This window comes from Lepidochelys kempii, chromosome 18, assembly GCF_965140285.1.
Source record: "Lepidochelys kempii isolate rLepKem1 chromosome 18, rLepKem1.hap1, whole genome shotgun sequence".
NCBI lineage: Eukaryota > Metazoa > Chordata > Testudines > Cheloniidae > Lepidochelys > Lepidochelys kempii.
The window spans coordinates 22049293-22069727 of NC_136397.1; the positions used below are offsets into that span (position 1 = coordinate 22049293).

At 44.7% G+C, this 20435-nt stretch overlaps 1 protein-coding gene across 6 annotated transcripts in view; it reads left to right on the top strand.

The window, feature by feature from the left end:
- Positions 1 to 20435, top strand: part of AJAP1 (adherens junctions associated protein 1) — a 113150-nt gene that overhangs the window by 44865 nt on the left and 47850 nt on the right. For 4 of the 6 annotated variants that reach the window (XM_073316611.2, XM_073316615.2, XM_073316612.2 and 1 more), the window contains exon 2: positions 2815 to 3590. In XM_073316611.2, coding sequence (XP_073172712.1) covers positions 2815 to 3590 — 776 coding nt within the window. Of the gene's footprint in view, positions 1 to 2141; positions 2205 to 2814; positions 3591 to 20435 lie in introns of those variants that run through there. The other 2 variants (XM_073316614.2, XM_073316613.2) reach the window with 2 other exon arrangements.

Genomic DNA, 20435 nt, shown 5'->3' on the forward strand with positions numbered 1-20435 from the left:
ATGTCAGGCAGGAAAGGGTTAGTCCATCTATTCATGAAAGGCACCCATTAACTCCCACTGACTTCAGTCCCAGCTTTCCTTGGGTAAATGCTGTATAAAACCAATTAAGGATTTCAGGAGTTTTAACGGTAAGAGTAATTAACCACTGGAAGTGCTTACCAAGGGTCGTGCTGGATTCTGCATCACTGGTCATTTTAAAATCAAGATTGGATGTTTCTCTAACAGATCTGCTCTCGGAATTATCCTGGGGAAGTTCTGTGGCCCATGTTCTACAGGAGGTCAGACTAGAGGATCACAATGGTTCCTTCTGGCCTTGGAATCTATGAATCTATGATTTGGCCCAATGATTCTTTAGAGAAAAGGATATGGGCATGTATCTAAGACATTGCGCTGGTTATCGTTTTAGCAAACTACTTTAGATTAGTTAAGTAAAACTTTAGTGGCGGGGGGCAGGTTAAAACTCAGAATTTTGTAGTCCTGGAATAAAAGTGGAGAAGAAGCAATGCTTCAATATGAAAGAAAGTCTGAGTATTTTAAATCAGCTCAAAATAAAAAAGTGACTTATGGTGACAATTCAATGCGAGGTGCAGCTCTTCGTTTTATGTAAAAAGACTAATTAAAATTGAAGTGCACCCCACTGCACTTTCTTAATTGTCTGTAACATACCAGACCCCTTAATAAAACCTAGAGCGCAGGGTGTACTGCAGGGACATAAACTGGTAGTTAATGATGTAATATACAGTGAAGTGCAGTGCTTAGCCAAGCAGGTCAGCCTGGTAAATGAACTCCGGAGATAGCTGCTCTGTTTGAAGCACCTGGTTCATAACAGTGGGTTACACATGAGGAGCAAGAGTGCAGCCACTCTTAGCCTGGAGCTGATTAACAAATTTGCATTCCATGCACTTCCTTAAGAAAAAGAAAACATCACATAGAATATTGTCAGTTCCCTGGCCTGTTTTGTGTTAACTCTGTATACCTCTCTGATCATGCCAGATCTGGTCATTCGTTATGGACAGTCAGCAGGCTGTAGTTCATCTATTTTTCTGTCCTGTCTCGTTCTGTTTCATTTCATAAAATGTTTTACAGCCCCATGGAGGTGCAATGTAAAAAGGAAACACAGACCCTTTTATTCCAGGATCACGTCATCACAGAAAGGAGAGAAGTGACCCATTAAGTCAATTTTCCTAGATGCTGTTGACAATAGAGGTTGAAGGATATAAACATGATCCCATAAGGAAACTAAACGCATCATTAATATAATGTTATGTTGTTTTAAAGCTGTGTATTGGAACTGTACTTGTATACATGGCACACTGTAGCCTCAGCATTTAGCTTTGTACTCTTGCTAAACTGTCCCTGGCATAGCTATTGGTATCTGTATTTTGAATGAAGTTAGGTATGTACCCAGCTATAGAATGTTGCCATGCCAATTTGAGCATTGCTGACAGCACAGTTCCTGAAGATCAGCACCACTGACATTCTGCAGAAGAATGAGGTTTCATTTCCTGTGGGCTACTTTCCTTATGGCTTTAGTGGCCTGGATTTGGGATTGGATTTAATTAGCGTGTAATGTCAGGTCTACTTTGGGAGCTTGTGAGAATGCTGCAGGTAGGGAAAATGGATCAGTCAATTTGTGTGTGTGAGAGAGAGAGAGAGAGAATTTCATCTTACTGGATTCAACCCTGAAGTTTCAGAAAAAGTAATTTGTTGTACATTGATATATTTTCTGTCTCTGAGTTCAGAAAACTCTTGCTGCTGACCTTCTTATTTAATTTGTCTTATCTCCTTACTTCTAATGGGCATGGACTCCAGGTAGATAAATAAGAAGGAGACGTAGGGAAAGGTTTTTTGTTTTATGTAGAAAAAAAGAATTTGATATGGAAAACCTGCATTTGAGATGCAAAAATTAAAATATATGAATTTATAGATAAACATATTTAAAGGCAGGGAAGAGAATGAAAATGACTCCTGTTAAGGCACTGTTATTGAATGTTTCTGGTGTGAATCTGTACATTGATAATTAATTAATTACACAGAAAGCCGGGGGAGACATCTTACCAGCAAGTGAAATGTTTATTCTTCATAACTACAAAGGCAGCCCCAAATTTGCAATGTGTTTCATACAAGCAGCGTGGAGTATCCTTGAAGTCAGTGAGGCCCAGGGGTCTGTGCACACCATCGGTTGCAGGATCTGGACCTTAAAGGTAGATTTGGGTATAAAAGTCAAGCCTTTTATGCCAGGATTAGTAACATGAGTCTCCTTTTCAACCCGGCCATGATTGGAAATGCCTCTAACCACTCGAGTTAGATTTAAGTTTGTGAATAAAGAGACAGGCTGTTGGGAGCATGACTATGGGTTATATACTGTATCTAGCTAATATACAGTTCAGCTAAGAATGCTGAGGTCAGAAATGCACACACACTGGACATATTGCTAAGGACTTTTCAAAGTAGAATCCATTCTTGAGTCATTCAAAGCATGGCAGTGTACTGTTCCTGTTTCATACCCCTACTTAAAAAAATATTTAGGCCAAAATTTCAAAACTGGACATTGATTTTGGATGCCCCAAGTTTTGGGGGTTCAACTTAAGACACCTTGAGGTCAGTTCTGAAAATGTTGCCCTTAATATGTAGAAAAGCAGATGGCTTATTCTTTTGAAGCTACAGAAGTCATTTTCATTATGTTTCTTCTGGTCTGGTTATCAGATTTTTCTTCTCAACATGGGTAAACCTGGCATGCTACTCTAATAGATACACAAACATTGCATTGTAATCTGTTACATAAATCATTTTCTTTCTCTTTTTCTAATACAGTTCGATGTCTGTCCGCAGGTCAGGTTGCCCGGTAGGAAGCCATGCTTGGATATTAATAGCCATGTTTCAACTAGCCATGGATTTCACCATCTGTGAATCTGTAGCCCAAGGCCAAGGGTTTAGGCTCCTGCAAAGGCCTTCTCACTGGCATAGATTGTCCCATAGTCCTTTGTGGAGTTTTAAAAATGGACAGCAACTGAGGATTCCTGGCCCTTTTTGGAACCATGTTTCTTCTCATCCGGAACGATCTCATGGGCAAATACAAACATATCATTCAAAAAGGCCACACAAAGCCACAGACCAGTTAGCAGGCTTTTATAAAAGCATGCAGTCCAAGCACTCTGCTACTGCAAAACCAGCCCCTTCTGTTGTAGATGGGAGCAGCAGGAGTACAGACCAGCAGACTCCTTTGAAAAGGGGGAAAAGGCACCTCCGAGGAAGCAATTTTGATCACAGAGACAGGAGGCCCACCACGGTGCCTGAAGTAATTGTATGGGGCCCAACAGGGGAAGAGGACTCCATGGAAACCAGTACATTCCCTGGGAATTATGGCACCACCACGACTTCCGCTTTACAAACCAGAACGACTACTGTGGCAACCACCACCACCACCACTTCCACCACTGTACGGTCTAAGGGGTTCACAGCATCACCCATGCCAGGGCTTAACAAACACAAGAACAACCCTGGCAGGATTAGCACAACGGAACCCTACACCAGCCACAAGAGCAATGGAAAAGAAGCCCGTCCACCTAAGTTAATGGGAGACACTACAGGTATTTTCTGTCTGTTGATAGGGTTTTGTTTTAACTGTTGATCTGGGCTAAGTAAGAGCAAAAAACCTATTGCCGAGGGCAGAGGTGTGTCCTATATGATGGGCACCAATGAGGAGACGGTACTGCGGGACAATGCCACAATATAAACAAGGTGCAGTGTCTGACGAAGGCTTCATATTGTGTTGGCTTTGCCAGGCTGCAATCATCATTAAGGAGTAATTAAAGAGAACATTATAGTATAATGTCCAGGTTTCAAAACAGTTAAGCAATTTTCAGTTAGGGAAAGGTGGGTGAACAGCTTTGAATAAAACGAAAACTGACCTGAATTTTTTTCTGAAATTTGATCTAAACTTTTTTTGTGATTTGCAAAACATCTGTATACTCTTTCTACTGTATTTAAATCTTCCTCTGCCTTCTTGGGTTCCCCAGGAATATAGCAGTATTTTTGGTTTGATCAGCAACAGGAAATCTCACAGGAAAGACTAGCCCAACAAGATTTGCAGCCTGGTTTTGCAAACTCAAGAAGCGTCCAGATTTTGGGGTGTTTGTCCAACAAAGTATTTTGCTGTTCACATATTTCTTTCTAGTCCCTTTCATACAATATGTCACTAATCATATACACACTGTGGTTGCTAGCTCTGAACTGCAGACAGATTCTATATGCAACATACAAGTCTTAACAATCCCTGAAAAGTGTAATAATAATCAATGTATTAATGTGGCACTCTGACACAGTACAATATGCAAACAACCTAGATTGTTGGTGTTTCAGCTTTGGTGACTGCGGAGAAAACTGAGTTTGGTTTTCACTATTCTTTCCCTGATTTAGATGCAGTTTTTCATTACACAGAAGCATACAGCAACGCCTGCTGAAGTCATTATCATAATTGTTTTCTGCCTTACAATAGTACTTTTTTCTCATGCAGACTGGACACAAAGGTTACTTTAGTGCAAGTTAAGCTGGGAGAATTCTGCTAAAGAAATCACAAACCTTTGAGTCAATGAGAGCTACCGATTCCTTTCATTTCTATTGAGGACTCTTCTCAATTGCTCTTCACGAACATTTGTTGAGTAAGCGTGTTTGCAAGAATGTTCTCAGTCAGAGAACATGCAGTAACTATCCATGTTGTGATACATATGCATGCATGTTGATGATAAATGTGTGTGGGCCATCTCAGAAGCTCTTTTTGGCCTCAGGAGTAGGAACAACTTCATTTGACTTAGGTGATCAGACACACCAAGTTCTGAATACTCAATGAAACAGTCGAATTGAGCAATTCATGTGCTGAAACGTGTTCACTTACAACATTCCTCAAGTTATTGTGGTTAATTAACGTATTGGTAAAAAATCTGCAAATCTGAAAAAAAAAGCTACAAAAAAACCCCATGTTCTAATTTCTTACTAGAGTCAGGGGATAAATCCTTCATTAAACTGTTCACTGTGACTAGTTTGTTCAGCATAATTCAGGCTCACATCAGAGTCTCCCATCTAGCCTCTGCCAGGGGTTGTGAGCTTCTAGCATCTCACTGATAGAGTTGGTTTCTGATCAGACTGCAATGTAAGTGTTAGCCTGGGATCTCAAATGCTCCCTATTCTCCTCAGCATCATGTACAGTGTATGATATTAAAAATAAAAACAACCCATCAGGGCAGCACTTTGGATTACCTAGTGTCCCTGAGGAAGATGGTAATGGGATCAGGCTACAGGCATAGAGCATTGATTAGTGCTTAGGACTGGGACACAGCACCTAGCAAAAGGGGGTCCTGGTCCAGGACTCTTGATGCTACCACAGTACAAGTAAATAATTTTAACAATAATAAGCCTGGGGTTGTGTTAGAGGCAAGGTCTTCTGTCGGGTAAGAATGTTGCAGAAAATTGAGAGGAATTTGGGTTTAAAAATGAACACTGGGTAAGCCGATGAGAACTCTGATCCATCATCTTTATGTAAGACATTTGCTAGGAGTTTACAGAGTTTGCCTATTGCCTCTATAAATCTACAAGCCTAATCAAATTTAGTGCAGCACTCATTTACTATAGTATTTAGTAATATTTAGGAAAATATACTATTTTCCACCGACACCATTTGCTGTGTGGGAAAGCAGTTTTCCATTTATTCCAAATTATATTTATTTATTACTAAAGTTATACCATGGAACAATATTATGTATCTTGGCAAATTAATTCACATTACATGGACGCTGAGTAGTCCAACAAGTCAGATGCTTATCTGAGAAAGAATTATAGGGTTTCATGATGCAGTCTCCATCCTGATTAATTTCTCTAATAAACCCTCTTCAGAAAAAATGTCACTCCTAACTTCAAGAAGTTATTCATATCTGTGAAAAGGAGCCCCGCCTACACAGCAGATGAGATGTCAGCCTCAGCTGGCTCAGTTAGCGACAGAATATCAGTCACACTCTCCAGCACAAGAAATCTAACCAGTTCATACTAAGACATTTGATGGAATGCTAAGATTTACTTCCCAAACCGCATGTTTTTTTCAAAGCAGATAGTGTCATCAAGTCCTATTGTTATTAGCAATACTTACATCTGTAGCTAACTACATTTGTACACATGCGTCTGAAATCAAATAGGTGCCTTGCACTGAGAAAATTCCTGTTTATTGCTGTGGCTTAATTACAAATGGTATAACACTGTCAAAGTGTTACAGGGTATTGTTGAGCTGCTGGGATATCAGGGGAGTAAGTCAGAGGAGAGTCTTCCTCACCCTGGACAGCTGACATAGGCTTTTTGTCTAAAATGTGACTCATCATTTATTATCCCTGTAATGTCAAGATTCATTAACTGTGTTGCCAGTCAGTGGTCCTGTATCTGGGACACCACTCTGTGATCTAGGCACATTGCCTAGGTCAGTAGTTTGTGTCTAAGTCGTTGCCTTCTCCTCTGGTCTTTATATCAGGTAACCAATGTTATGATATTTCAGAATTGCCCAAGGTTTACTGAGTAGTTTGAAGATAACACTGGCAGTTTGGTAAGGGTATCTGACAGATATATGTCACTATTCAGGAAAACATTGCAATATGTTTCTACTTGAACTATCAAATGACCACTGATAATTGTCACTGCACAAACAGGCCTTCAGCAGATTTCTGTCCTGCCCACTAGGATGACAGACAAATGATCTCAATAGATCCAGTATAATGTAGGATTGGGATATTGAGGTGGTGTTTTTATTTGCTTTTCTCACCATTGTACTTTTGGTTGAGTTGATCTGTTCAGTACACGGACTTCAGCGGAGCCGTTCCACAATGAGTTTGATCTCCTGGCTTGGCTCAGAAGTGCCCACAGTGATTGCAGCGAAGTCTTAAATTTGTATTGGTGATTGACCTCTCGAGGTTCAGTCTGGAAGTGTTGTCCACCATTAGACAGTAGCTGGAGCAAGCCTCTAGAAGGATTCCTGCATTTGGTTTCTGGCTTAGATGCTGACTGGGTCTATTAAGTTGATGAAATAACATAACAACTCGGTACTGCAATTTACCCATCCGTAAAGGGTCATGGGGTGCTCTACTCACCAATGGGGGGTCTTCCTTCTGGCAGTTCTGGTGATTAGCTCCACCTAGTTCAGCACCTCCTTTCTTCTCTTCCATCATTGCCGCTCTCCTCCCGCTCATGGAGATGTAATACAGCCATTTCGTGACTCAGCCCTTCAGCCAGGTCACACTGTGTTTTTCCCTTCCAGGGGAGTCTTTCAAAGACCCTCTGCACCAGGGTTTCTACCCCCTTTCTTTCTCCCTTACCTCAGGGAGAGACACTGCTGGCTTCTTCCCTCGAGAATCCTGGCTTGATAGGAGCCTTGCTTGTTCCCTCACAGATGAGCTTCCTACTAATTAGCACCCTCTACACAGCCTAAATCTCCCCCATTTGCAGCTTAATTGGTTGATTGGGCCCACCTGGCCTAATTCAACTCTCTCAGGGTACACACTGAGAACTTTGTGACTATTAGACCCCTTTCAGATATCTCAAGTTGGGCTCCCAAAACCTGAGGCACCTAAAATCAGTAGTCACTTCTATAAACGTAAGCCTAGAATTCTAGTGGCTCTGCAGTTGTGTGTGAGGCATCTTTAACTGCTGTACAGTGAGGCCCTACAATATACAGCACATAAGGAGACAAATGTAAGCATGTTCTAATGAAAGAAAACCCTTTGATCTTCATAGCTATTCATAGTTTGTTCTCCAGCTTAGATCAATCAAAACTCAAGGATGAGATAGCATGGACCGAGATGGAACAATGCTTGGTAATTTTTATTTTGGTACTGGAATTCGCTTACACCTTTTCAAGGATGTTCCTCCAGCTGCTTTGTCCTTGTCAGCATGATGCCTCTAACATCCCTTACCGCGCTGACAGTCACAAAGTTTTGCTGCGGCCTGACTGATGTGGCTCTTGCTGGGATTTTACCATTTGTGGGTCTTTGAACAGCTTCCTAGCCTCAGCTTTGCAGTCCAGCTCAGCTGTGAGAGCTGGATGCTGTTCTAATGAGAATCAAAAATGAAAGGGCAAGGTGCATCTCCCAAACCCTATAATTGGGTTTAAATCCATGGTTGTTAGTCACCCAGGGCTGAGTCCAGTGCCCCTCGTCCAACTGAGTATCCCTTCCTCAGGCCGCAAAGCTGCTTGAAGCGACAGTCACTAGGTTGTTCCTGAGGGCTCTGCAGGACAGTGATTCACAGAATGCTAGTGGATCTGCACAGATCAACAGGCCTTCATCCTGCCCAGCCTCCACGTAGCCTGTGCTGAGACATTCCAGATCCAAGCCAGCCTCTCCCAATTCTCCTATCCTGTCCCAATCCCCTGAAGGCTCATGCTCAGCCTGTGCTTCTAAGATATCTGGGAATTGAAACTCACCAGCTGACTTTAATCTTTTAGCTCTTAACTCTCATTAAGGAGTTTTCAGAAAGATTTGAGTTTTCGTTAATTGGCCTCTTTTACTGAATAAGTGAATACAATAAAATACTTTTGTTGGCTAAAGGACCTTTCTGACCTTAGCTGTCCACCCTAACTTGAATAAAACCTAAACTCTGAATATCCCTTTATTTTCTTCATCTGCATTAAATCATAGAATCCCAGGGTTGGAAGGGACCTGAGGAGGTCATCTAGTCCAACCCCCTGCTCAAAGCAGGACCAATCCCCAATTTTTGCACCAGATCCCAAATGGCCCCCTCAAGGATTGAACTCACAACCCTGGGTTTAGCAGGCCAATGCGCAAACCACTGAGCTATCCCTCCCCTCCCAATATGCTGGCTTCCTCAGAGACTTTTTTTGGGGGGGAGAAGCTTTCCACTCAGCTCTTTCTCACTCCCTAGGTTAAATCCTAGTAAGGGCTTGCAATTGTTTAGGTTAAAAAAAACCACACAAACAAAATGAAGACCTCCCCCAAGATGGTTCATGATTCATACACTGGGGCACAAAAGGTTAAAATTCTAGCAGGGGATGAGATTGGTAGAGAGTAGATGTTTGATAGAAACTAGTACATTGTGGGAAACTGATTAAATAAATAAGAGGATATATGTATATACACACAGTCTGGGCCAGATCTTCCTCTAAACTCCAGTGATGGTTAAGGGGTGTGAACTGGGATGGAGCATCCTCAGGGAAGGAAACCTAGGTAAAATAAATATTGCTCCAACATCTAATATAACCCCCCCTTTTAAGACAAATACCCTATATAGGTACTTACTGATTTCACCTGCTCAGCTTCCCATTGGGACACCAAATTATGCCCCGGGCCCTGGTAGTTTGCTCTTACAGTGTGTGAGAAATACCAAATATTGCTGTGCTGAGCTGCATTAAATGGGAAGAAACATTACAATAGCAGTGGGGTCTCCCTGCATTTCCCATCACTTCTGCATGGAAGGGCAGCAACCAGCTCTGTCTTTAAGCAGTGAGTAAAGTATCCTGTCTTAAATAATGCCATACATATGTAAGGCCATGCATTTTTCAAATTCTGCTGCTCTCTGCTACACGAGGCTGAGGCAATGGAAGTAGTTATACTTTGCCTGGAAGTACTATATGGTTAGACATTAAGACTATGCGACTCATCTGTACTTTTTTGTCTAGTTCAGTGAACATTACAGATCATTGTCTTGCAGTCTTGTTACATTAGTGCTGCAATAAGCAGAACGGATAAGTAAAGTAAAGCTTTCAAGGCTGGAACACTTCCGTTTTCCACAACAGATCCAAAAAGTAAAGATTTCTATAGTGTTTACTCCCTGAAAGATTCAAATGAAGAGAAATAAGCTTTGGTAATAGAGAAGGTGGATGTGAAAGACTATGGATTGTACCGCAGAGCTGCAAACAAATAATCAAACTCTGCTGGACTACAACAAAACCTCTGTTCCAATCCCACACTGTTTCGTATGGATTGAATGCTGTTTACCCATGTGTCTTTCTTCCTCTATTTCTGTCATGCACACGCACAAACACACGAACACACACCCACCCGAACTTGTGCATATGCACACAGAGACGCTCATACTCAGACATTGGAGTCAGTCCAGATTTAACCACAGCAAGAGAGAAAAATGTGGATCCTATACTTTATGGGATGAATGGTACAGAGAGATAGGACTAAACGAAGTTATTGAATATTAATATTCTCTAGAAATGCTCTGAATGTAGCAGTTGACACTACACCACCCCTAGACGCACCTGTACACCTATGCGATGTCTTTCCTGCTCAGTGTATATTAACAGTAAGGGCCTTGGGGAACAATCTTGGTATTTCCTCGGGGATTAAGAATTGCTACATCTGAGAACATCAGCTCCATCCATCTGGTTGTTAATCCCCGGAGCTGCTCTGCTCCTCAGTCCTATCTTTGTTAATGGGTCTGTGTCCAGTGTGATCGGCCAGCATGCATTTTACTATTATTATTTTAAAGCAGTGCAGGTGTTTGTTGAACATTAGCGATAGCCCTGCCAGTGAACAAGAGCTGCATCTCGAAGACCCTGGGGACCAGATTTTGGCTCCCATTTCAGCCCCTCTGGAACATTTGGTGTCAAAAGGGCCGTAAATTGCCTTAACAAAGTGACCGAGCTTTGTCCTGGCAGGGGGGACCCTGCGTGCCTTAGCATCGACAAAGGCGCTCTATCGTCTCTCCTTCCCTCCAGATGTGTCTGGGGCCAGAGTGTTGCTGCATCCCAAGAACCCTTGGATGGCAAAAAGGCCCCACTGGGGCTGTTACCAGCTGACGTAGTCATTTGGAACGGCATCTGGGCTATTCTACCCTCTCAGGGACAAATCAACCCCCAATAGCTCTGGGAATCAAGGAAGCAAAAAGGTGATGTATAGTTACCTTAGCCCACCTGACTGCCTCAGCCAGATTCAAGTATTGGGGCAATGTATTGAATACATCCTGTAATCCAAAGGTAACTGGTTTCCCCTTTGTTCATAAAAAGTCTTCCTATTCAATGACTGTATTGCAGTAACAGAAAACGCCTGGAGCCCTGACATGTACTAATGCACCCTGGCATTAAATTAGTTTTGAGATAGTTAATTCTGATTAAATACCTAGCATATTAATACTTCTATATATAGCTAACAATACATCATTGTTTCAAAACCCAGAGGACTGGGTGGGAACTTACTTGAGTAGGAATATAACAAGTGAAGAAAGAAGAATATGGCCTGGGTTAAGTGGCTGTACCCAGACCTGTTCATTTGTAGACTTTCATACTTTTGAGGGAGAGTTTTTCTCTGGAAATTATACTTTATTTTCTTTACATTAAGTAGACTCCACTGATACATGAGTAGACACCAGTTCTGCAAACACTGACTTGTGCATTCGGATATGTCCATTGGAGCAGTCCAGTGTTGTTATAGTATTAAAGTTTGTTTATATTGTGGGAGAGCTCAGGGCTCCAGGCCATAGACCAACAGCCCATTGAGCGGGGCACCCATACAAACAGAGAACAAAAAGATGGGCCCTGTCTCAGAGAGTTTGTGAGATTGCTCATATACATAAGTGTTTGCAGGGTCCTGGCCAGAGATTTTAATTTACTTATTTTTATTCTGGTCCAAATCTGTGAGGGGTGCACTGTGAATATAGAATCTGCACTGGTTGCTGAGTGCTGGGCTCATTCCCTTCATACAGTGCCTCTCCGCATTTTCCAAACCAGGCGCCCCCTCCCAGCCTCTGCTTCAGTACCTTCATCAGTAGTAATGAGGTGCGCCTCTTGTCCTCTGAATGTCATTGGTGCCATATACCGTTACCTTAGAGACCCTGCAGATTTGTGTTGGAAGGCTGGACTCCCGGAGGCAGAACAGGTAAAATGCTGCATTCAATATACAGTTTGTTTTTCTTTAGAAACCAACCCCCTTAGGCAAAAATTCTCTCCCTCCCCCACCTTACTGAATAAAGGGAAACCAGAAAACAAGATTTATCTGTGAGCCACTAGCTGCAAAGCAGCTCTTAAGGTAAATTCATGTGGAATAGAAAATATTCTGCTGGTAAGTAGGAAAAAGATAGAAAAGTGAGTGTGTTTAATATACATAAAAGTATATACGTGAATAGAAAGACTAGTCGGGGGTGGTGGATTTAATTGTGCAAGGCTTTTTGGTTTCCCATTGAGGCAAATAAAATCAGGTATGTTTATCTGTGTGCAACCCCAATTTGTTCTGTGTGTGGCACTCCAGGCATGTGTTCACCCAGGCATAGTTTACAATTATGCTTTTCAAAATGTACACCTCCTTTTGGGGGGGCTGTCATAATAATTTTACAATAGAGCATGTAAAGAAAGAAATAATTAAAATTCCATATTGCTGCCAGACACAAAGGTTGTAATGGGGCTTTTAACACAAGGCAGAAATGATTGTCTCTGCAAAACATGGTGTCTTTTGCAAAATGCTGAATATCCTCTTTTCCTACTGGCTAGGCTAAAAGAAAAAGAGGGCATTTTTTTTGTAGTCTGGGCATGTCTGGCGCTCACTGAGTTCTCTGAAGCTTTCTTTTTATTATGATTAGAATAAAGTAATTAAACCTGTAAGTGCTTTCTATGGCATAAGGCAGCATAGCTCTCTGTGCAGTCTGCTTCTCTGAATAGCTGTTTGAAATGTGGTCAGTGTCTTAGTCCTCTTCTTAATGGACAGGTGTCCACATCGCAAATGAACACTGCAGCTGGTACTAATTAGCACCCTTCCTTGAGAGTGGGGAAAGAGGTCAAGGATTGACTGGGTCTAAGCATCATCCTCCACCTCTGTCCAGTCTGTCTGTGTTCATCTCTGAGTTTTATGGGACATCACCCCTCATAGGCACTTTCTCCATCAATTGAGACACTTAGTGTGGGAACCTTGTTTGGTACTGCCTAGAGGGCTTCACTCTCCAGGGCTGTCAGTTGGAATCCAGAACCCCCTCCTCCACCCCGAAACCCAGGTCAGTTCACTAAGACTTTAAAATGAATAGACAAGAACCAAAATAGTCGGCTGCCCCACTGAGAAATGACCCCCATCTTCAAAAAGCGGGTATAGGATAGGGGGTGCTGGATGAGCAATCAGATGGTGCATGCCAGAGGCTTCAAAGGAATTAATTAGAGCTAAAATATGTTTAAAAGAAAACCCTGAGCAGTTGGAAGAGAACTGCCTCTTTGATCTGCTTTGCTAAGACATCATGATCTGCTGCAGATCTGGGAGTTCCAGTAGCAGCAGAGAGGAGTGAGAGAAATGAGGTTAGGAAAAATTTACTGGGAGACAGTAAATTTACCTCAAGAGGTGGCTGGTTTAAATTGTATTAACAGTGCAGGTGGATTTGACAATGATAGCGAGTTACTGATACTTGCAATTCTCTGCTCCGTGGATGCTGTGTGGGGCACCCTGCCTAATCACAACTACACGAATGCAGAGCAAAGGGGCACCACTCCATTGTGCAAGGGGCAAGCGAGACTCGTAGCTCCACATCTTTTTGAAATGCCCTGCCGGTCTCTGCAGTGCGTTTCCCTGAGGACAATCCCCTCTGGCAATGGTGCCATTTCCTCCACTGCATTCACGTATGGTGTGGCTGCACCTTACTGCAGCCAGGTGCCTCGTCCTCCATCGGGTGCGCACAGTACATTTGAAGCCCAGCCCCGCTGGGTTGCAGTGACTCACGCAAGTAGGCCAGAGTTGGGCCACCACCTCTGAGATGTCAGTGAGGTCTGAGTCGAGCTGCCGTGGGCTGTGAATGTGAGCAGGCCCCATCACACAAATGCTTTGGGCGTTGTAGAGGTGGAACCCACGTTCTACCACTCTCCCGTAAACAAAGCGGTGGCAGGTTGGAGTGACTGATTATTCATCAGTGTGAGCTTCGTCTTCCGAGGGGTGCATCATCATTTCTAAGCCCTTTCACATCTTGCACTGGATAATGTCAGGCAGCCTCTTTCAGACTCAGTGGGAGGAGATGTTACCTGTGGTGAGGAGGGAGGGGAACAAAGCGTATTAAGGGGATCCAAGAGTCCCACTGTAGAATTACAAGAGTCCCTGATCTTTAGCCAGTCCTTCTTTTGGAAGTGAATTCGGCGCAGCTGAATTGTCACAGGCTGTAGAATGTAGCTGCAGGGCCGGTGGAGCTGGGAAGCTGCAGGGTGGGTTTGCTACGATGCCCTTGCCAGAGCAGTTCAGCCTTGACGCTGGGGGCGGGGGGAAGTGTTGACAGATAGGGGGAGAGGTCATAGCACCGAGCCTAGGAGGAGAAGCTTGAAGAGGTAATATTTCCTGGGGTGTGGAGTTTGAATCCTGAAGGTAGGTTGTGGACGGGGGAGGAGGCTGTGCTCGGGGGCGTGGGGCTGAGCTTCCAGCAGGTGGGGACCAATGCAACGGTACACAGTAAAGGGGTAGCAGTCACTGCACGGGGCGGGGTGGGGGGTAGATCTGTGTGGCTGTTGTTTATAAGGTTGCAGCCATTGAACCTTGAACACAAGTGTTTTATCTCTATGTGGGGTTTTGTGGCCTACTTGCAGGAACAAACAGATCCTGTACCTCCCACATCGCTCACGGGGATTAGGTGTGTTCCTTCTGAAAGGGACAAACTGATCTCTGCCCCCCCCCCCCCCCCCCCGCAAACAATACCTACTGTTGCAACTGAATGAACAGCTTCACTCACTCCTTGGGGCTGAATAGCCTGGAAAATCTCTGCCACTTCTGTCCCCCACTGCATCTCCAGATGATACCAGTGGAAAGATCCAGATCCTTGTCTGATGTAAATCAGCACAGCTTCATTCACTGCAGTGGGGATATGCCAATTGGCAACCGCTGGGGTCTGGCCCTTCAAGTCCACAGTGTAGCTCACCAAGCAGCAGTGCCTGTCACTCTTTTAATCTCCTTACAAGCATGTTACCCCAGCTTCTTGCATTTGCCTGTGAACAGCCCATCAATACTGCAGCAGTGAGTCCAGCAGACAGAAGAAAAGGAAAGAAAGACAAACTCTCTTAAGTGCTCACCGGGAAGTCTATTGATTTGCAGGTTTATAATGGCTGTACTCTCTGCTGATTGAAACCTCTGTCCAAGGCCTAAAATAGCTTCTTACATGCTCAAGTTAACCAGAAATGAGCTGTGCTTTTATTAACTGGTCAGCCAGCTCATTTTCCTCCCTATTCACCTCCAGGCAGGGAAGAGCACTTTTGTTCTGGTGCTAAGTGTTTGCTTGCTCCCTGGTTTGGCAGGTAGGGCCTGACCCTCCAAACCCGTGCTCACAGGAGTGGTCTTATGGCTAGGTTGGCTTGGCTGGGTCCTAACCCAGGAGTCTAGACCTCAAACAGGCCAGAGCAGACAGGCTGTCCCATCCTTTGGCTACAGACCTTCATCCATTCTCCTCCTCAGTGCAGATTCCTGCCAGCCACGTTCCTCCCCACTGGGGGTCCTCCCTCCTTTTTGTCTTCCTGCTAAACATTGTCAGCACACCAGGCATCCTCAGCTGTTCCCCCTCCCCGCACCCATCTGCTATGACAATGCAAATGGCCATGGACTCCATGGAATTTAACTAGATGAAAGTCAATAAAGACAAGGGAAAGGCACGACACTTAGAAAAGAAAAAATCAACTGCATGACTGGCTAGGCAGTGGTACTGCTGAAAGGGATCTGGGAGTTATGGTGTATCACAAACGAAATGTGAGTCCACAATGTGATGCAGGCACCAAAACGGCTAATTTTCTGGGGTATATTAACAGGAGTGTATATAGAAGACCCAGAAGGTAGTTGTCCCATTTCACTCAGCACAGATGAGAATACTGTGTCCAGTTCAAGGCGCCACATTTTAAGAAAGATATGGAAAATTGGAGAGAGTCCAGAGCAGAGTTTCCAGAATGATAAATAGTTTAGAAAACCTGACCTGAAAAGAAAGGCTACAAAAACTGGGAATGTTTGACCTGGAGAAAAGAAGACTGGTGGGGAACCTGAGAACACTCTTTTGATATGTTATGGGCTGCTAAAAGAGGATGGTGCTCAATTGTTCTCCATGTCCACTGAAGACAGGACAAGCAGCGATCATCTTAATTTGCAGCAAGGGAGATTTAGGTTAGATATGAGGAAAAACTTGCTAACTCTAAGGGTGGTTAAACTCTGAAATAGGCTTCCAAGTGTGGTTGTGGAATCCTCATCACTGGAGGTTTTTAAGAACAGGTTAGATGAACACCTGGATGGTCCAGGTTTACTTGGTCCTGTCTCAGCGCAGGGGACTAGACTAGATACCCTCTTGAGGTCTGCAGTTCTCTGATTCTGTGGTGTGAAGTACAACAGACTACATCAGCAAGGGGACACAGTTACAGTCACCAAGAGTACCAGAGCTTGATGTTTTTGTGCATGTATGATCTCTTAGCTGCAGCTTTGCATTCATGGAGCAGGTTGGGGGGAGGTATTGCTTGGTTGGTGTTTTTTGCATTGCACTACCTACAAGAGAAAAGGAGGTATGTGACATGTACAGGAGACCAGTATGGGCCTGCTCAAAAGTCAGTTGCAATTCGTTCACTTGAACATGCCCTAGATAAGTGGGAAAAAGAGTTACTCCTGAGGGCATTCTGCGCCATAAAAATTCTGCACACAATATTTTACAATTCTGAAAAATTCTGCAAATTTTATTTCTCAAATAAATGTGGAGGCTCCAGCATGGCATTGGGGAGCACAGGCCACTGGCTGCACAGAGGTGGGAGATCACTGTACAGCTCTCCCCCACCAGAACATGGACTCAGCGGTGAGGCTGCACCCAACCCTGACACTGCGCAAGGACCAGACCTGCCCCAGAAACATCCCAGGGCTCTGCCCCTCCATTCCAGGTGCACCAGGTGTGGGTAGGCAGGCTCAGCCACGCAAGACCCAAGTGTGCAGGGGCTTAGTGTGGGGGGATCCAGATGTGGGTTGGGAGGGTTCTGTGTGGGGCAATCTGGGTGTGGGCATCTCAGTGGGGGATCCGTGTTGGGGGGGGATCTGGATGCACACAGGCTTGTTGTGGGATTCTGGATGCAACGGTAATGGGACTCTGCAGGGGGGTCGAGGTGAAGATGGTTGGGGCTCACCAGGAGAGGTGTCTGGGTGTGGGGGTGATAGAGCTCAGCAGGGGGGTCTGGGTATGAGGGGGTCTGGATGCATGGGGGTTGGGAAGATGGGGGAGCAGCTCCCTGTACAGTGATCCCTCCCCCTGCAGCTGAGGAGCGATGGGTGTAGGAAGCAGGGACAGGGGATTTGCAGAGTTTCCTACAGCTGGGGGAGAAATCCCGGGAGGTGGGTCTGACACAGCTCCGGATACTGTGCAGGGGAAGAGGAAGTCCCGTCCTCCCCAGCCCAGCCTGGACTAGCAGCTGAGCCCAGCGCAGGGTAGGAGCCACCGGCTGGGTCTTCCTTAGTCCTGCCTCCTGCCCCACAGTGATTTACCTCTCTGCCGGCTGCACCTGAAACATGCTGCTGGGGATGGTCACATTGCATGACTGCTCTTGTGGCTTCTTTTTGCTTCCCCATCAGAAAGTCATTTTTTCTGCAGAGAAGCAAAGAAATCTGCGGGGGACATAAATTCTGTGCATGCGCAGTGGTGCAGAATTCCCCCAGGAGTAAAGAGTAAGTGCATGTGTGGATGAGAGAGAAGACTAATTAATTAATACACTCGGGTTTTTTGCCTGTTTGAGAAGGCCGCAGTACATGTACTGTATGCCTATTGCCCAGTTGGAGGGGAGCTGGAGATGCTGTTGACAAGTTATCACAGATTTTTTTTTTTTTATTTCTTCAGAAAAAATAATGTCTTTAGTTGCTGCTACTTCGCAGCTGAGCGAAACAAATCCTGTCCTGGTAGTATTTATAAGGAGATCTGAAAGCTGGAAGGTCCCATATATATGAGAGCTACCCAGCTTATTACATGCTCAGGCTCTTCCTAAATGACGTGCGTTTTATGGCAATTCGCTCAGAGCTGGGCTGTTAGGATGACAACTGTGATCTTTCCGCACAAGCCTCTGCCAGATTCAGGTTTGCATGCCAATTAATTATCACAGCAAAGCAGCTGGAGGACCCTCTTTATAACACCAGGGAGAAAGGAGCTTTTTTATGTGTGCGAGGCACAAGAAATGCAATTGGCTTTTTTCTTTCCCCTTGGACGTTTCTCAAAACTTCTTTTTAAGACAGTCCATCACCTCCCCAGTCGATCCACTTTTCCTGGAGATCAAGGAACTTGGAAAGAGCTGGATCTGGAGTCAAGGCAGCATGAAATCAATGCATGTGTGGGCTGAGCAGTTTTTGGCATGTGAAAAGCAGTTGTGTGTTTCTCCAAAAGAGCCCCAACTCTTCCACAGACTGACAGAGGCAGCAGCCCTGGCTTCCTGGTAAAAAGGCTCTTTCTGCTGCCAGCTGAGGGCAATTAGGGTTTTACTGCTATTGGCACTGTGCACAAATGGGATCCAATTACCACTCTGATTCTCTTATGGATACACAACATTTCCCTTAATAATAGGCTGGAGTCAATCTCTAGCTGGACTGACAGCCAGGGTATGCTACTCCCTGAGCCCTGCTTTCGAAAGCCTGTCCCTTAGCCCAGCTTTGCTCTGCCTTTCCTGCCTTCACTTTTTCCACCAGAGAAGCCACTAGAATACAACAGGGAGTGAGAAATGGCCTGTCCAGGAGTGTTTGCTCTGTAGAAAGGGCTGGAATATTAAACTTTGCTTTCCTATAGCAATGTCATCGGAGGAACTCAGAGCACTTTGCATGCATTCAGCTTCACAACACCCTCAAGCAGTGCGATCCTCCTGATTTTGCAGATGGAGAAAACGAGGTGAGGGAAGCTTTAAATGTCTCTCTCAAGGTCACCCATCAAGCCAATGATAGAGTGCTAAATCTGAGTTCTACTCCCAGGTCTGTCACTGGCTCAGTGTGGGTTCTTGGGTAAGTCCCTTAACTTATGTGCCTTTGCAATTGGATACAGACCTTCCCACCCTGTCACAGGCAGGTATTACAATGCCCATCTTCCTGATGGGAAAGCAAACACCATCTGGTTTTGTGCACACCATTTTGTTTCAGGGACTCCCCTTTGTATTGCAACCTTCATTCTGGAGCAAGATCTTCCTGTTGTATTGCAACCTCCAGTGTGGATTAGAGCATCCACTTTGTTAGTAGGGGTTTGACACCTCACTGAACGACTGTCTAAGACACCAGCACAGAGCAATCTAGCGCCATCAACTCAGATTAACTCTCAACTACTGGCTCCTCCTCAGAAACCTGGCTGAGGGACAAGGCTGAAGTTCCTCAGGGACATGGCCCAAAGGGGTCAGAGAGTATATTTAAGGGAAAATTCCCTCTATGGGGTGGAGTGGGGGGAACAGGCCACTGTGACATGCAAGAAGACTGACTCACAGACTGATGAGCATGAAGCTACACTTTTGTTTAGAGTAAAGTGCCTGTGGTTAAGAAATCTGTTTGCTAACCGTCTCTCCCTTGCTTTCCCGACACATTGTCCCTGAAATGATTAATTGAGGAGCTCTGAGCTCCACAGGGAGAGAGAACTCTGAGGGAATGTGTATAAGCAAGTGGGGGCCCAGGTGGACTGGGGCATGGTTCTGGGGTTTAAGGTGTCAGGCATGGGATCTACACATGGGAGTGCGTCTGAGTGACCCAGAGCGAGGAACCCAGAGCCTGTCACTAGCCAGATCCAGGGAGCTTAGAAGCATGTGGAAAACAACAGCTGGGTTCACACATGACAGACTGGAGTCTGTCCAGAGAGGGGCACTGGCCCACGCTCTGATGCTACCTGCCTGCCGCCTGAGGGTGTTAAGAGGATGAGTCAGATAATATCTTTACGATTCATAGAATTTAAGGCCAGAATGAGCCATTATGTCTGACTTCCTGCATTACCATAGGCCAGAGAACCTCACCCAGTAAACTCCTCCAGCAATAACTTCTGCTTGAGCTGTAGCACATCTGTTAGAAAGACATGCAGTCTCGACTGAAAGATTCTGAATGATGGAGAATCCACCTTGGTAGGTTGTTCCAAAGGTCAGTTACCCCATACTCTTGTAGTGTCCCACGGACAAAGCAAATGCATCTGTACTGGACGCTGGGTGTATCTCCCTCACCTTATGCTTTTAGCTTCTGTGTCTGCATCATCAGCAGACAAACACATGAATTCTTTTCCAATTTTTATTTTCCACAGTAAAATTGAATGAAGTGGATATGAGACACAAGTGACACAGGATAGATGTCCTATCTGCAGCTCAGGCAGGGTCAGCCACATTCAGGCAGGGTCAACTCAGGAGAACCCCCTGACATACCTATTAAAATTGATCTAGAAATAATTGGCCTCCCAGCATCAATAAAACTCTGACTGTCAGTTCTGTGACAGCACCTGCCCCTAGTGAACCGTCAGCTCCCCTCCCTGGCTCATGCGGGATGCTA